This window comes from Ictalurus furcatus, chromosome 26 (genome assembly GCF_023375685.1).
Source record: "Ictalurus furcatus strain D&B chromosome 26, Billie_1.0, whole genome shotgun sequence".
In the NCBI taxonomy this organism is placed as follows: Eukaryota; Metazoa; Chordata; class Actinopteri; order Siluriformes; family Ictaluridae; genus Ictalurus; species Ictalurus furcatus.
In genome coordinates, this window is record NC_071280.1 from 1,624,213 (window position 1) to 1,642,134 (window position 17,922).

The 17,922-nt window shown below is 48.7% G+C and overlaps 1 protein-coding gene across 2 annotated transcripts in view; it reads right to left on the minus strand.

The window, feature by feature from the left end:
- Window positions 1-7,807: 7,807 nt before the first annotated feature.
- pard3ba (par-3 family cell polarity regulator beta a) overlaps window positions 7,808-17,922 on the minus strand; it is a 106,342-nt gene continuing 96,227 nt past the window's right edge. For both annotated transcript variants that reach the window (XM_053615535.1, XM_053615534.1), the window contains exons 22-23: window positions 15,630-15,700; window positions 7,808-9,315 (exon numbers count right to left, since the gene is read on the minus strand). In XM_053615535.1, the coding sequence (XP_053471510.1) occupies window positions 9,024-9,315; window positions 15,630-15,700 (363 nt within the window). In that variant the 3' untranslated portion in view covers window positions 7,808-9,023. The remainder of the gene's footprint in view (window positions 9,316-15,629; window positions 15,701-17,922) is intronic.

The following is a 17,922-nucleotide window of genomic DNA, read 5'->3' on the forward strand; positions in this document are numbered from 1 at the left end:
ACTGTTCATCACCACCATCATCACCACCATCATCACCATCAACACACCGTTCATCATCATCACCATCAACACACCGTTCATCATCATCACCATCAACACACCATTCACCATCATCATCACCATCAACACACCGTTCACCATCATCACCATCACCACACCGTTCACCATCACCATCAACACACCGTTCACCATCACCACCATCAACACACCGTTCACCATCACCACCATCAACACACCGTTCACCATCATCACCATCAACACACCGTTCACCATCATCACCATCAACACACCGTTCATCATCATCACCATCAACACACCGTTCACCATCATCATCACCATCAACACACCGTTCACGATCATCACCATCAACACACCGTTCACCATCATCACCATCAACACACCGTTCACCATCATCACCATCAACACACCGTTCACCATCATCACCATCAACACACCGTTCACCATCATCACCATCAACACACCGTTCACCATCATCACCATCAACACACCGTTCATCATCATCACCATCAACACACCGTTCACGATCATCACCATCAACACACCGTTCACCATCATCACCATCAACACACCGTTCACCATCACCACCATCAACACACCATTCACCATCATCATCACCATCAACACACCGTTCACGATCATCACCATCAACACACCGTTCAACATCATCATCACCACCATCATCAACACACCGTTCACCATCAACAACACACTGTTCATCACCACCATCATCACCACCATCATCACCATCAACACACCGTTCATCATCAACACACCGTTCACCATCATCACCATCAACACACCGTTCATCATCATCACCATCAACACACCGTTCACCATCATCATCACCATCAACACACCGTTCACGATCACCATCAACACACCGTTCACCATCATCACCATCAACACACCGTTCACCATCACCACCATCAACACACCGTTCACCATCACCACCATCAACACACCATTCACCATCATCATCACCATCAACACACCGTTCACCATCATCACCATCAACACACCGTTCATCATCACCACCATCAACACACCGTTCATCATCATCACCATCAACACACCGTTCACCATCATCATCACCATCAACACACCGTTCATCATCATCACCATCAACACACCGTTCACCATCATCATCACCATCAACACACCGTTCATCATCATCACCATCAACACACCGTTCACCATCATCATCACCATCAACACACCGTTCACGATCATCACCATCAACACACCGTTCACCATCATCACCATCAACACACCGTTCACCATCACCACCATCAACACACCATTCACCATCATCATCACCATCAACACACCGTTCACGATCATCACCATCAACACACCGTTCAACATCATCATCACCATCATCAACACACCGTTCACCATCAACAACACACTGTTCATCACCACCATCATCACCACCATCATCACCATCAACACACCGTTCATCATCAACACACCGTTCACCATCACCACCATCAACACACCGTTCACCATCATCATCACCATCAAAACACCGTTCACGATCATCACCATCAACACACCGTTCACCATCATCACCATCAACACACCGTTCACCATCACCACCATCAACACACCATTCACCATCATCATCACCATCAACACACCGTTCACGATCATCACCATCAACACACCGTTCAACATCATCATCACCATCAACACACCGTTCACCATCAACAACACACTGTTCATCACCACCATCATCACCATCAACACACCGTTCATCATCAACACACCGTTCACCATCACCACCATCAACACACCGTTCACCATCATCACCAACACACCGTTCATCATCATCATCACCATCAACACACCGTTCACCATCATCACCATCAACACACCGTTCACCATCATCACCAACACACCGTTCATCATCATCATCACCATCAACACACCGTTCACCATCATCACCATCAACACACCGTTCACCATCATCACCAACACACCGTTCATCATCATCATCACCATCAACACACCGTTCACCATCATCACCATCAACACACCGTTCACCATCATCACCATCAACACACCGTTCATCATCATCATCATCATCACCAACACACCGTTCACCATCAACACCATCAACACACCGTTCACCATCATCATAACCATCATCATCATCATCAACACACTATTCACCATCATCACCATCATCAACACACCGTTCATCATCATCGTGAACACGCTGAGTGACGAGGCCGAGCTCCTGCTGTCTGAAGAGATTTACACACTTGATTTATGTACAAAATAATTCTCGACTTGATGTGGAAGAACCATTCCTCTGTGTGTGTGAGAGAGAAACAGTGAGGGGTTAAAGGGGAACATTTAAATCATCCTGTAGCTCGTTCCTAGTCATCACACACTCTCTCCAGTGAGCCCTGACATGCAGCACACACACACACACACACACACACACACACACACACACACACACACACACACACACCCTCCAGTGCGCTGTTCTTGGCCTGCGTTCAGTGAAGCAAACAGGTTAGCCGCAAAGCCCCTTAACAGCTTCAACACTCTGTGTGTGTGTGTGTGTGTATGTGTGCGTGTCTCTGTGTGTGTATGTGTGTGTGTGTGCGTATGTGTGTGCGTGCGTGTCTGTGTCTGTGTGTCTGTGTGTGTGTGAGAGAGAGTTCTCATCTCGAAGAAAAACTCCACCCGGAAACGTCACAATAAGGACAAATCGCGGTAAGCGAATATCGGTGCATCCAGGATTTTACGCTGAATCGAGGAAACCGCGACGTTCCGAGGAGATTCTGAAGATTCTGACGTCACGTGACGTCCTCGAATCTTCGATTCACGTCTGTCGAACACAAGTACAGCTAAAAGCGCTCGTTTACTAACCAAACATCGGCGTGAAAGAGCGTGCAAAAACAATTGCGTGCGATTTCCCCAAATCGAGTAGTTTCCCTCAAAAAAACACACACTTCTGGTCTTTGGACGCGACGGTCGGGAAAGCTTTCCGCGCTCCTGTACCCGAACGCGACGCAGCCTCGTGTACGCGACGGCTGGTCAGCGGATCGATCTACACGATGACGAGAGCGTGAAAGTTGAAGCCGTTCGAGCGAGCCGGACAGCGTGAAGCGCCAAAACGCCGCTGATCTGGCGTAGACCCGACGCGAGGGCGAGTTTCTCTTTGCCGCCGTCAGCACCGTTTCTGAGGAAACGCTTTCCCTGCGAGTCAGCGCACGCTACTGTGCTAGAAGCTTCCCGAAGGCGTCCTGTGGGAAACACGAGCTTTCGTAGCGGTTTGAGCGAAGCACAGAAACGAAGAAAAGCAGCATACAGCGCGAACGCTGAAACCTGCGATTATTATTATTATTATTATTATTATTACATGCAGGCTCAAGTGACGAGTAACTCGAGCCGACGGAGGGAAGGAGCGATGGAAAGTTTACGCCGAACGAGAGAAGAGGAGGTGAGTGAGAAGGGCAAGCAGTTGGTGGTCACGGGGTTTGTGGGTGACTCAGGGTGTGTGTGTGTGTGTGTGTGTGTGTGTTGGGGGATGGGTGTTTGTAGACAGTCACAAGTGCCTGTGGGCCGTTGTTTTGTCTAAAAGTTTAACCGCTGAAGGTCAGAAAGGACACGGCGTCGGTTTTTCGATTTCAGCAGTGAAGCGTGAAGTCGAGCGTCTCGAAGCGCAGACACGAAGCGGCGACGGTTCAATACGGCGGTACGTAGACACGCGCTCAGGTGACGTGACGCGAGGATATGAAAAGGGACGACCTTGTTTTTATCTCTTCAGCTTCGGCCATAAACACATGGGGGGGGGGTTTGAAGGGGGGATGTAAACAAACACGTTGCTTCGACCTGTAACCGCGCCACCGTCGCTATAGTAACAGCTCGTGACCCGATATAAACTCATTTATTTTTTTTTAAAGCGTGAGACGTGGTGTTTGTTTAACGTTTAAGGAAGGAGTCTCCAGTGTCGGAGCTTCGTACGGCTGCGTTTTTGCTCGTCTGTTTTTTGAGGTAACGACTGTTTATAGCTACAAGAATACATCATGTGATGACTCGTTTCACGTAGCTGTAAGTGGATAAAAACTTTTGCTGACGATGACACTGATTATTTTCCTTTAACAGCACACCGCAGAGCGCGTGTGCGCGTATATCTGATGATAAAGCCGCTCTGCGGAACTGTCGAGCGCCGAGTGTTTTCATCAATAATCCTAGGTCCAGCCGTGACGCGCGGAACCAAGCCGGCGGAACCGGGAAAGGACGAGACGCGTCTGAGCGCGACCCCAGAATTTAATCCCATCATGCCGTCTTAATGAGCGGGAGAGGTTTCTTAGGACTTAATGAACATGCTCATCGCATGTGTGTGTGTGTGTGTGTGTGTGTGTGGTTTCTTCTGCACCTGGTAGTTCGGAATTCTCCGTCTGGAAACTTTCACCAGATCGGTGTTTCGGTTCCTACGGTAACCGTACCCCGGGCGGCGTGGAATTCCGGAATGCGACAACACCCCGGATCCGGAGACGTGATTTACGGAGCGTTGGTGACGGGCCTGTCTGAGACGGATCATTTCATTAAACACACACACACACACACACACACACACACACGCGTTACGAAACACATGCCTGGGTCGCCCGGATCCTAGAGACGGCTCATGATCATCAGGGAAGGTTCTGGAATAAAAACAATACCGCTTTTTTAGTTCATGCTGCATATAGTAACGATGTATTTAATATACTCGTGTGTGTGTGTGTGTGTGTGTGAGATAGCTGTAGAACAGATCATGTGATCATGAGTTCATGGTTTGGTTTCCAGCCAAGCATGAAATCCACACTCCGGAGCGTTTTGGCGTCCAGAGACCAGCGCCGAGTTTCATTAAAGCCAATCCCAAAAGTTCCCCAGCGTGAGTCACGACTCCCGTGCAACACGCCGAGCGGCGCGCGTTTCTCTTTGTCTTATTAACCGCGATAGAGAGAAAAGAGAAAGGCTGGCGAGTCTACGACGTGTCCCCTCCCCCTCCCCCCCGAGAGAACCCGGGTTCCACCGAGTAAGTGACTTTTAAACGAGTGTCACGAAAGCGCCTTACGTAATCCGATCTTAAATCCTACAGGAAGTTCTTAGCCAGTCTCGTATCAGAGCGTCAAGTCACGCCGGGTGGATTCGCAGCGATATTTCGCCTCGTCGTGCGCGCAGGGGTCCAAACCGGAATAGACTCAACGTGAAAAAACAAAAAAAACGTGTTTACGAAGACTCGATCGATCTATCCATCTATCTCTCTATTATTATTCTTCTTCTTATTATTATTATTAATAAACGTATTTATTTATTTGATTTTTTTCACGTGGTAGCTCATTGTTCTGTACAATCAAGGGATAAAATTAAACATTAAAAGTAATGTTCAAGTGAAAATGTAAAATATTATAAATTTATATATAAACATAAGGACGTTAAAAAGTGATTAAAAAAAAAACTAAACAATAAAAAATGTAAAGAAATCTGGAATAAAACTCAAACTAGAATGTAAAAAATAATGAAGTATATATATTTTTAAATAATAATAATAATAATTCAGTGAGACTGTGAATACCATGAATGAATGAAAGCACGAATATCTGAATTCATAAACATAACCCTTCCCCCATAAACCCTCCCCCGGACATGTTCCTCCCTCTTCCGAGGGCACGGAGCTTTAGTGGAGCACGTCTTGGACGGGCGCCGCGGGTCTTAGCGCGAGGCTAACAGGAACGTTCCTTTTATCACGCTGGAGGAACCCGATACGGCGGATGATATCTGGGGCACGAGCGGCCCTCCCTCCTCTGCCAACCTAAACACCTGGCATGGGGCTGGAACTGCCAGCGCTTTCTCTCCCATCCCGTCAATAAGGTCATACGGTGTGTGCGTGTGCGTGTGTGTGTGTGTTAGCCGCTAGCTTCAGGCCTTCCTAAATACATGCCAACATTTCCACACTCGAGTTATTCCTGGTCCAGTTTTAAGGAAACATAATAGTCAATATAAATATGATAAATATGACGGATACATAACCGGAGCAGTGTTACTGCTATTGGTATGGGGAGAATGAAACTATTGCTAGCTGGAGCTTAGCTCAGCTGAAACACACACACACACACACACACACACACACACACACACACACCTAGCGACACATCCACAGTAACGCTGAAAGGAAGATGGATAAGTTGAAGTGGAAAGCATTTCAAAAGCGCCAAAGAATCAGTTTTCCGAGCTCCGATCCAAAAGCGAAACGGATCCGGTAACGTTAACCTCCTTTACCTCCAAACCACGACGGACGTCGGCCCGCAGGATTCTAACCAGGTCTGATCCTGCGTTATCGACGCTCGCTGTGGAGTCCCGGACTGTGATTGGTCAGCAGCAGCTCTGACCGTAGCGCAGGGTTTCTATTAAAGCGCCGACACTGGAGACTCCTTCCATAAAAGTTCGGTAAATAAATCAAACGTCTCCTTACGGACAGCAGCACCGACGAGCCGAACAGAGAATGGCATGCTTTTCCGTGTTGAGTAGCTTTTCTCCCTGTGGTTTAACTGTTACTATAGAAACGATAACGTATATTAACGGGAGCCAATCAGAATCCCGAATGTAACAGCGCTGTGGTGTAGAAATGAAGAAAACGCCGCGTCTTGTGTTTGGTCCTCCCACCTCCTTTTATTTCTCCCTAATTTTGTTCATTCGTCGAAGTCCCACCCGCTAGCCACGCCCCGATCATACGACCGCCACCCATCGGGGAGGGCGAACGCCAAGAGGTTCGATGTTTAAAAACGTAAACACACCTCGCTCCAATAAACAAACAATATAATAAACATCAGACGTTCAAGAAAAACCTCACGTCTTCTAGAAACAATCTGACCTTTGACCTAGCATTCGTCATTCGTTGTCCTCAACCTTTAAGAAAATCTAACAGAATGTGGATATTTTATGTAAATGATTTACGCAGGAAAGGGTTAACAAAATGAGAGGGGGGGGGGGGGGGTTTATTTAGAATGCTAATTCCCCACCCGTCAGCCACGCCCCAGTCGCTAACATTAGCACGTGCTAACCCCGGGACACGTAACGCCGACCAGACGCGTCTTCCCACGTACGCGACTGCGCAGACGCCTACGATTGGCTAGTGTCGCTGTGATTGCTGTAGGCCCCTCCCACCCAGAGCGTTTTGAGCGATTTCCTGATGATACAGTGGGCGATTTTTAAAAACGGATTTATTTTTCCTCATGGGTTCAAGTGTTATTTGAAATTATTTTTTTTTAAAATACAAGTTGAATTGTAAAAATTGCCCTTTTTTTTTTTTTTTTTTTTTTTTTGTCGTGCAAGGTTATCTTCCAGTTAAACCGAGCTCGGAGCGTGAACATGCCGTAGCCATTCCCGACTTTTTCTTCCTGTTCTCCGTAATTAAACTCGTAATAACACCAGTTTAACTCGAGCGCAGACCCTTTCCAGACTCATTTTCTAAATCAAGTGCGATTCCCCAAATAGATCCATTATACCTTTCCTCTCCCAGGCAGCTCCCGCCGGCCTTAATTAGAGGAACATAATTCAGAGTCATCGGCAGCGTTAATTACCGAGTCATCTCGGATAAGTGTGTTTGAAGAAGGGATCCTTTATCCTAAGCAATTCAATTATTATTATTATTATTATTATTATTATAAGAAGTGAACCCTTCCTATTAAAGGGCCAATCTTTTGCTTTGGTTGTTACGTGAAGATGACGTACAAACCGTTACGCGTCAAGTCTATTGAACACATTCTCGTGAAACACGTTAATGAACGATGATGTTTTATTACGAATGCAAAACAAGAAATAAAAGAATCGACTCTTTCGTCAATGATACACCGTCACACTGATTTCTCAATATATTAACACATTCAGATAATCCTTTCCTTCTGGACTAAAGCGCACACACACACACACACACACACACACACACACACGGTTATCATAGCTTCATATATCTGATCATTTGTTCTCTCTGTTTAAAAATAAAACTTTCTGAAATAAATACATGGAAAGAAAAAGCAGGACGCGAAAGGTACCTTCCGTTTCGGTTCGAATTCTGTGGTAGAAACTTCACACTTCGTTCATACGTGACGGGGGAAAAAGACTGGAAAGGGGGGAAGAGAGGGGAACACAACAACAACAAAAAAAAAACACAACAAAAAAAAGGCAGCGTTTGGAATTTTTACAGCAAATTAAAAAAAAAAAAAAAGAAAAGAAAGTGTTACTCTGTAAGAAATTTAAGAGAGAAAAAAAAAAAACGTGCAAAATTGTCCACCATTCAAAAAAAAACCAAAAAAACAAACAGTCGCAGGATCCGTTTCACCATAAAAACTCAAAATAAAACATATCGTCGTATCTATCAAGAAAGGTTTAATAAAAAAATTTAACAACCTCTTCACACAATTTCACACGACATTCCTCTTTCTTTTCTTTTTTTTATTATTATTATTCTTCTTCTTCTTCATTTGGCACTGCACTCACCCTGGAGCTTCCTTCATTAAAGGGAAGCGAAATAATAAGATTTACAGCTTCGAGCATCGCTACATGTAGAAAAGAAAGAAAGAACGAAAAAAAAAAAAAAAGAGGAAAGTTCAGAACCTAATTGGTAACACGTCCTCGTTTTCGTGTTAACCGTCTCCATCCCGGTGGCGTCCCGCTCGGAACGGGTCTCCGGGATGATACAGCCAGGGTAAAACACGCACGCTGGGACCATGAGGGAAACCGCACGGATAAAGACCATCGGAAACCACAGACGAGTGGTTTGTCTACAGTCGGACCAGACGCTAACAGCTAACGGCACCAGGAACCATGTCTGGATTCTATAAAACACCAAAGGGTTTACCTTGCAGAGAGTGATCCAGAGTAGACCATCTTTTTTTTTTTTTTTTAGAAAAGAAGAACATTTTACTGTACAAAAACAGCTTGGGGGACTAGCTATACCCCCTACCCTATATGGAAATAACCACTACACTGTTGTTCTACACGGCGCCGATGGCTGGGTTCTTGGTCCGATGGTTCGGATACTGCCCGTCTTCATACGCGGCGTACTGATTGGGACCGGCCATGCGACTGCCGGCTTTGATCGCCGCGTCGTAGCTCGGCACCGCCTGCTGGCCCGGAGAGGCGGGTGGGGGCATGTCGTATCTCAGAGGGCCAGAGCGGTCTACGGGAGGACGATTCGAGCCCGGCTGGGGGGTTTGCCTCGCGTTGTATTTCGGACTAGGGTTCAGGTAGCGGTCTGCTTCTTTGTAGCCTTCCACAGCCGTTCGCCTAGAGGAAACAGAGAAACAACTCCATCAGGATATTTTCAAATTCGACGTGGTGCTTTTGTTCGGCAGCGAGGTCGGACCGTTGCTTTGGGGTTTTCCGGTGGGGATGAACTCGAAGTCGGACAGATACAGCGGGGGATTTTTTTAATAATGGAATTCTCAATATTTCTCCAGAAATATGACCTAAAACACTGTCAGGATTTTCACACAAGTCCTAAAAGTAGATAAAGAGAACCCAATTAAACTAACGAGACAAAAAAGAGAAAGTGGGTCATGAAGGAAGACGACGACCCTGAGCACACGAGTCGTTCTACTAAAAAAAAAAGGTCAAAGAAGAAGGAAGTTAATGTTTTGGAAGTCAGAGTCCTGACCTTAATCCAGTAGAGATGTTGTGGAAGGACCTGAAGCGAGCGGTTCATGTGAGGAAACACACCGACATCCCAGACTTGAAGCCGTTCCGTACTGAGGAACGGGATAAAACTCCTCCGAGCCGACGCGCAGGACGGATCGACAGTCACCCCGAACGTTAATCTGCAGTGATCACTGCGCGAGCGGCTCACGCCACGTACTGAAATCGAAGGTGCACACACTCTTACCCCTCGCAGGTATGTAACATCGGAATCGTTCTCCTCGATAAATAAACGACCGAGTGTAGTATTTTGGTCTCGTTTGTTTAATCGGGTTCTCGTTATCTACGTTTGAGGTCAGATTTATGCAGAAAATTCACCCCTCCAAAAAAAAAAAAAAAAAGGGGGGTGCACAAACTTTTAAGCGCGACCGTAAGAGATGGACGGTTTAGATCTTGCGATGAAGAAGTCCATTCGCCTCGACACACTGCTGATAAACATTTAATAGAGGTCGGTATCTGAGCTCGTCATATACTTGTTAGTGATGGTTTGTTTTTATACAGAACGGTCTGTGGGGGCAAAGGGCAAGGGGCAAAGGGCAAGGGGCGGTTCAGCGCTAATAGTGCTGCTGAACGTGGTCTTGTAGAAGCAGGACTGTGGGGATTGAGGGAGAGAGAGAGAGAGAGAGAGAGAGTGTGTGTGTGTGTGTTCTGTCCATCAGCAACACAGTCGGTGTGTCTGGCGGCCATGACCACCCAAGCACCGCAAACAGAAATACTGCAGCCTTGAACATGAGCCTTAAAGTGGCACAGAGAGGGAGGGAGGGAGGTGGGGTGGAGAAGGGGGAGGGGGTGGAAACATGTAAGGAATTCTGGAGATAAAGAATTATCGAATATGACCACAAGGAGGGAGCCGGCGAGAGACGGGGGGAGCCGGAGAGAGGGAAATGTCAGCGAGACTTCGAGTGAAGAGATAAGCGAAGTGGACTGCATGTTAATTCACGCCGGTTAGATGTGCCTCGCATCGTTTCTCCGCTGAACTCGAGACGTGAACTTCCACCGTTAAATTACACGCCGCCGCCGCCGTCTCGGACGCCAAACCGTAACCAACCGGATGACCGGAAGTGTAGCGTCTTTGCTCTGTCGCGTCCGCCGTACCTTTCGGAACCCGTGAACATCGCCGCCGTCCACCTTTGGGGACAAAGCGTTGCACCTTTAATTCGGTTTTACACGTACGCTCCCTTCACTCCTCTGCCGAAGAACACGTCAGAGAGGTACCTTTTGATCTCTTCTGTATCCGTATTTTGAATCGCACGTGTCCCTCGAGCGTGCTCGGGTTGGTGTTCTGGAACGCCGTGATATTAACTGACCGCCTGGATGCCCCGCCCCCTTTCTCCATCGCTCGACTGGATCGTCCTGCTTGAAGTTGCTCTGTCGCGTTCTGTCACGGGGAACGCCTCGAGATCGTTACGGTGAACCGTCTGAGGGGACGACGGGTCCCAGGTTCCTTCCTGCTGCGTGTGGAGAACTTGGTTTGTGGTTACGGTATAAAGGCTGGAGTCAGGGAAAGGGGAGGCTGTTAAACATTAAAACTGACTTACACACACACACACACACACACACACACACACACACGTGAACCTGTGACCTTCTATAACCACCCAGCTGAACTGTGAGAAACCCTGTGTGTGTGTGTGTGTGTGTGTGCTGATGAAGCAGCATCGGGCGCGTGCAAAATAAGCTCTGTGGTTTATGATTTATAATTCCGACGAAGTGTGTGTCAGAATATACCAGACTTTCTACACTGTGTGTGTGTGTGTGTGTGTGTGGGAACATGGTAATAAAAGCATGATGGAGAACATGTGCCTGTCTTTGTGACTGACCTCGTGTGTGTGTGTGTGTGTGTGTGTGTGTGTACACGGAGCGGACCTTTAATAAATCACAAGTCGTCTTAACACACACGGACAAGTAGGACCGCGGGAATGAAATGTCACGCAATCAATCTGTCTCATACCACCGCCCATTAACACTCCGTCCCTTGAGAAACTGTACGCGTCCAATCCTGTAAGTGCGTGCGAGAGACTGTGTGCGAAAGTGTGTGTGCGCGCGAGAACGCTGTACACGGACATATTTTCCATCTTACGAAAATCTACTCGCAGGAGCCAAACTTCTTGCACCTGCCCGAAATCTTCGGAAGGAAATTCCTCCCTCGGTTCCTCGCTTGACCCCGGCTTCTTAATCGTTCCTCAGTGGAATCACTCACTCGCTCTCTCTCACTCACACACACACACACACACACAGCTGGTATTTCAGGAGTATACGGGATTAATCAAGAGCGTTTGTTGAAATCAGATATACTTTACTGCTTCATTAAATAATTAATAAATAAATAATAAAGTCCTCAGTTTATTGATGCCTGAAAACCCCCCGTCCTTCCAGGATCACGTGACCACGTTTAAACCCCCGTCCTTCCAGGATCACGTGACCACGTTTAAACCCCCCGTCCTTCCAGGATCACGTGACCACGTTTAAACCCCCCGTCCTTCCAGGATCACGTGAACACGTTTAAACCCCCCGTCCTTCCAGGATCACGTGAACACGTTCAAACCCCCCGTCCTTCCAGGATCACGTGACCACGTTCAAACCCCCCGTCCTTCCAGGATCACGTGAACACGTTCAAACCCCCCGTCCTTCCAGGATCACGTGACCACGTTCAAACCCCCCGTCCTTCCAGGATCACGTGAACACGTTTAAACCCCCCGTCCTTCCAGGATCACGTGACCACGTTCAAACCCCCCGTCCTTCCAGGATCACGTGAACACGTTCAAACCCCCCGTCCTTCCAGGACCACGTGACCACGTTTAAACCCCCCTGTCCTTCCAGGATCACGTGAACACGTTTAAACCCCCCGTCCTTCCAGGATCACGTGACCACGTTTAAACCCCCCGTCCTTCCAGGATCACGTGAACACGTTCAAACCCCCCGTCCTTCCAGGATCACGTGACCACGTTCAAACCCCCCTGTCCTTCCAGGATCACGTGAACACGTTTAAACCCCCCGTCCTTCCAGGATCACGTGACCACGTTTAAACCCCCCTGTCCTTCCAGGATCACGTGACCACGTTTAAACCCCCCTGTCCTTCCAGGATCACGTGAACACGTTTAAACCCCCCGTCCTTCCAGGATCACGTGACCACGTTTAAACCCCCCGTCCTTCCAGGATCACGTGACCACGTTTAAACCCCCCCGTCCTTCCAGGATCACGTGACCACGTTTAAACCCCCCCGTCCTTCCAGGATCACGTGACCACGTTTAAACCCCCCCGTCCTTCCAGGATCACGTGGCCACGTTCAAACCCCCCGTCCTTCCAGGATCACGTGACCACGTTTAAACCCCCGTCCTTCCAGGATCACGTGACCACGTTCAAACCCCCGTCCTTCCAGGATCACGTGACCACGTTCAAACCCCCGTCCTTCCAGGATCACGTGACCACGTTTAAACCCCCCTGTCCTTCCAGGATCACGTGACCACGTTCAAACCCCCGTCCTTCCAGGATCACGTGACCACGTTCAAACCCCCCGTCCTTCCAGGATCACGTGACCACGTTTAAACCTCGTTGTTATTTGCTTGTCGTGGACTCTCGAGCTCGTGATATTGTAGCGTTAAAAGCGGCAGGAGTTTCCCCCTCGAGCGACGGCGATGTGGCGAGGCTTCATTTCCTCGACGCTGATTTCATTACGCTCGCTCTGTTTTCCAGGCAAACGACGTTACGGCGCGGCTGGACGCGCTCGGAAGCGGAACGGCGACGGCGACCGAAAATGCAATAAAAGCGCTCAGTAATGCAATGAGAGAAGGACGGGGGGGGGGGGGGGGGGGGGGACACCCCCTGAAAGCACTAGCCTTTGAAGTGAACGAGTTACGCGAAACACATGCTGTCTGAAAATATCCTGAAAAACATCAATTTGGAGACGAACATCTGGAGTAGTGCTGCATTTATTTATTTATTTATTTTACGTCTTCGCTATAATAAGAGTAACAGTAATACGTTACAGTTAGAAATATTTCCTCCCTTTGTTTTACCCACGAAATACACCCTAATCCCGCCCACTGGCTTTCGATTGGCCGACAGGATCAACCTTCGTCCGATTTTCACTCTACAAGCAGCAGACGTGCGTCTCTCGCGTCCCGCGTCCTCTCCGCCAGGATAACGTTCATTTCCTGTCCCGACGTTTGTCCTTCGCGAAAGACGCAGCACGTCTTACAGGCGTGTCCTGCGTCGCCGTAGCGAGGGGTCGAAAATCTGTACGTTAGGTGCGTATACGTCGTATAGCGGGGTTTTTAAATCGTCCACGAGTGACACTGGCGCCTTCCTAGTCGAGTTAGGGAAGAGGGGGCGGGGCATCCGGGGGTCAGTGAATATCAGCGAGTTCAAAACGTGCACCGAACGTGTCGATCGGAGCGCTCTGGCGTGAAAACGCGTGACGGACGTCAGGTGTGCTTACCGCTCGCTGGCGGGTTAACGAGTGAAATGCGGACTTTCGATCGGCGAGGACACGGACACAGATGTTCTACCTGTTACATGGCGGACAGGGTTTCTCATCTTACGGCCTTTGTGCCGCGCCGCTCGTACGGCCGCCGAGGATCCTCGGTGAGAGAGCGTTTAAAACGGAAAGCTACAGCCTAAGGGAGTCTTGTGTGAAGGCTGAACAACCATTAATGCTTCTATTAAATCGCTTGCAGCCTTTCACTCCCCTACACACACACACACACACAGTAATAGTGCACAGGGAAATATATGCTAATGCAGTCGAGGCGCCGCAGCCATTTGAAAGGAAATGGGCTCGAGAGAGAGAGAGAGAGAGAGAGAGAGCGCGAGCCTGAGGGGACGGTGCTACGGACTTCGGCTTAGAAAAATGTGATTTCATCTGCTTTAAAGTGCCCTTTATTGTAGAATGAGAAGGGGAAGGAGGGGGCACTTTATTTTGGAGGGACACATCAAAACAAGATGGCGTGGCGTAAGAGGAAATTTCAATCGATGCTCTCACGAGTGCGAGTTTTCAGACTGAAACACTCACTCGGTACTGGATTACACCGGAACGGTAACAGCGTGTTCCTCATCCTTCACTTTTTATTCCTTCCGTTGGTTAAGCAGCTGGAAGTTCCAGCCACGCCCACTTCCCATGTTGCGCACGTGTTCTTCACCTGTATTGTGACACGTGGTTTATGAAGTAATGGCTGTGCTGGTAGTTCACAGTGTCCTGTACGTTGTCTCGTTTGTGTGTGTGTGTGTGTGTGTGTGTGTTCGTTCATGCCGAGGCCTCGTCGAGCCACTTAGGCTGTTGGCCCGGAGCCAGCAGAGCTTTACGGGCTTCCTGTCCAGATCACACACTCTCCTGGGAAGAGGATCAGGTGAATGGCCGGTTATGGGCAAAGCTCTCGGAAAAGCAAACACTCCAGATTTAATTAGGCGCCTGGAAGAGGATTAGCGTGTGTGTGTGTGTGTGTGTGTGTGTGTGTGTGTGTGTGTGTGTGTGTGGGTTGGTGGGTGGGGGTGTTCAGCCTTGTAGCAGTATATATACACACGATATATACTTGGAACTGGATTTAAACCAGAAGTGGGCGTGGCCCTACCACGGTGAACCCTCCCACGGTACCTGGGGAAACACGTGTGGGGAAAACCTATACATATACACATATATATATATATATATATATAATCCAATGAATCTACTTCCTTCTCTTTCCCAAAACATAAAGTAACTAACAGCCTGATTTACCCCTCTAGGACCCGGACCAGGCAGTTACTAAGGATGACTAAAGGTGAATAAATCTGTGTTTGTACGTGAGCTGCATCACACGGTCTGAGATGAACGTTTTCGTCCACGTGACCCTGGGCTCTGATCTGAAAAAGATCCCATTCTCCTTCCTCGACCCTGCAGGAAGAGCAGAACTCGACACACACGTACGTACCTGGGTGCAGACGCAACCTGCCGTTCGACGTCTTCATATCTTGGAGCCGTGCGGAGCTCGGGGCCTCTTATCTGTACGGAGAGAGAAATCAAGTCATTTCCATTGTATCTGCACGACGCGTTTAACAGTACCGGCGGCTTTTGCACAAGTCCAGATGTGGATTTATATTTCGATGCCTAACGCACCATGAGCCTCGTCACCCTCGCGGCGTCTTAATCATACGACGGCTAACGTTTCGTGTTTGTTTACCAGCGGTCCTGACACTTTTATACGAGTCCTGGGACGAGCGTAAGACGGGCTTTCTGATTCCGGCAGCAGCTGTTTCGAGCGTCTGCGCTACCCAGGTGAGCAATCGTAGGAATCTTTAAGGTGGAGGACCGCGGGGATGGTGTGGAAAAAATAATAAAAAATCCCTCGTGTCTGCGTGCAAAGTGTGATCTTTAAACACAAAAGTGTCTCGCAGGGATTGAATACGGAGAAAGAGAACGCTAGAGATGATTTTGGGGAGAGGGGAGAGGGGAGGGGGGAGAGAGAGAATGCAGTAAAAGGTCAGCGAGATCGTGAGCGTGATAGACCGGCTCATATGGAGAATGACGGACGAGACGGACGAGCCCTCACTTTTCTCTCTCAGGCACTTCCATTCTTCTCTCTCTCTCTCTCTCTCTCTCTCGCAGCCCTATCAGTCGTTCTTTTATTGTCTGGTCACATTGAAGGGGGGGAGAAAAGGAAAAAAAAAATATATATAAAACGAGCGCCGTCTCCGGAGCTTCCTCGGCTCTTTCCATCTTCCGTGCTGCTTTATGAGGCGGCGAGAGATGAATAGCCGGGCTCATTGTTCCTGAGCCGCTCCTCCTAACTCCCTGCGGTTTTCTTCTAAATGCGCCGCGAGTGTCCTGTAGCCGCCGGGTCGGGGTCCTGACGCTCTTTCATCTCCTAGCCGTTTATATCTCGACTGCCGCGCTGTCCGGGGGGCGTCCGTTACGTCACCGTTCCGTAACCGCAGCCCGGACGGGCGTTTGCGTGATCGGTCTGGTTAACGTTTACGGAAGGAGTCTCCAGTGTAACGTGAAAGTATTATATATTTATGTATGTATTTATTTATTTATTTTAAAGGTGCGTCGTCCCGCCCCCCCCCCAAAAAAACGTTGGGTTTTGTTAACGAGAGCTGCACACTCGGGGTTTTGGGGAAACTCGGACAGGCAAGAAGCATCGACTCGACTCGTTAAGCCGCGCTAAACCTCGCCGAAGGGGGAGACAGGACCTCGGCTTAGGAGTCATGGCAACGGCGCTGCCAGAAAACAGCCGTGTGTGTGTGTGTGCGCGGTGGCCAGACTGAAATACAGACGCTGTGGATTGGGAACGCAGCTTAAATTCGGTTTGGCGGGTGCCGTGATGTCGACGCGGAAGACGTCGACGCCGTCGTTTAATTATATCCAAGATGTTCAGGACGCATTAAAAACACATTCGGAAGCGTTCGAATAAACAAAAAACAAATCGCTATCTCCATGCATTAAAAATACATTACGCTGTTACTGGGATGTCTGACCCCCCCCCGACACACACACACACACACACACACACACACACACACACACACACACACGCACACTCCCACATACGTAAACACACACATCTGGGATGCATGTGTACGCAACAGATTAGATTGATAGTATTTACGCCAAACCAGCTGCTCGATAAACACACACACGCGCACACGCACAAGGCCGTGCATTTAGAACTCACTGTTCGGCACTGAAGCATTTGGCCCACAGCTCCCCGATGATTCATGTCGGACGGCTTCAGCTGAATTATGAGAATTTACCGAGAGAAAAGAAGAGAAACGGCTCCGTGGGAACCTTCTCTTCCCTTTTAGCCGGAGGAACACGGAATCTAACGCGCCATCGTTTCTATAGCGACGCGCTACCCGACAGAATAAAACCGTCGTTCTCTCCGAGAGGTAGCGTGTAAACGTATCTGCGGAAGGAGTCGCCAGTGTCAGGGCTCCAGACGGCACGCTGTAACTTTTCTGACGTAAACGGAAACAACGGGACTGACTGTATTATACGGAACGATGAGGGGTAAGGTCACATGACTCTGCTGGATCATCAGGATAAACGGCTCGGGCGAAACTTCCTACTTCTGACCCGTGCAGGTTATAGATATCGCCAGACTAGTGTGAGGAAAGGAGAACGAACGCGCTTGACGTTCTGATCGTCCCGCCTCCTTTCCCCTCCTCGGAGACGCTCGAGACGAGCGTCCTGGACCTGTCGGGTTTTATTAAGTCGACGTGTTC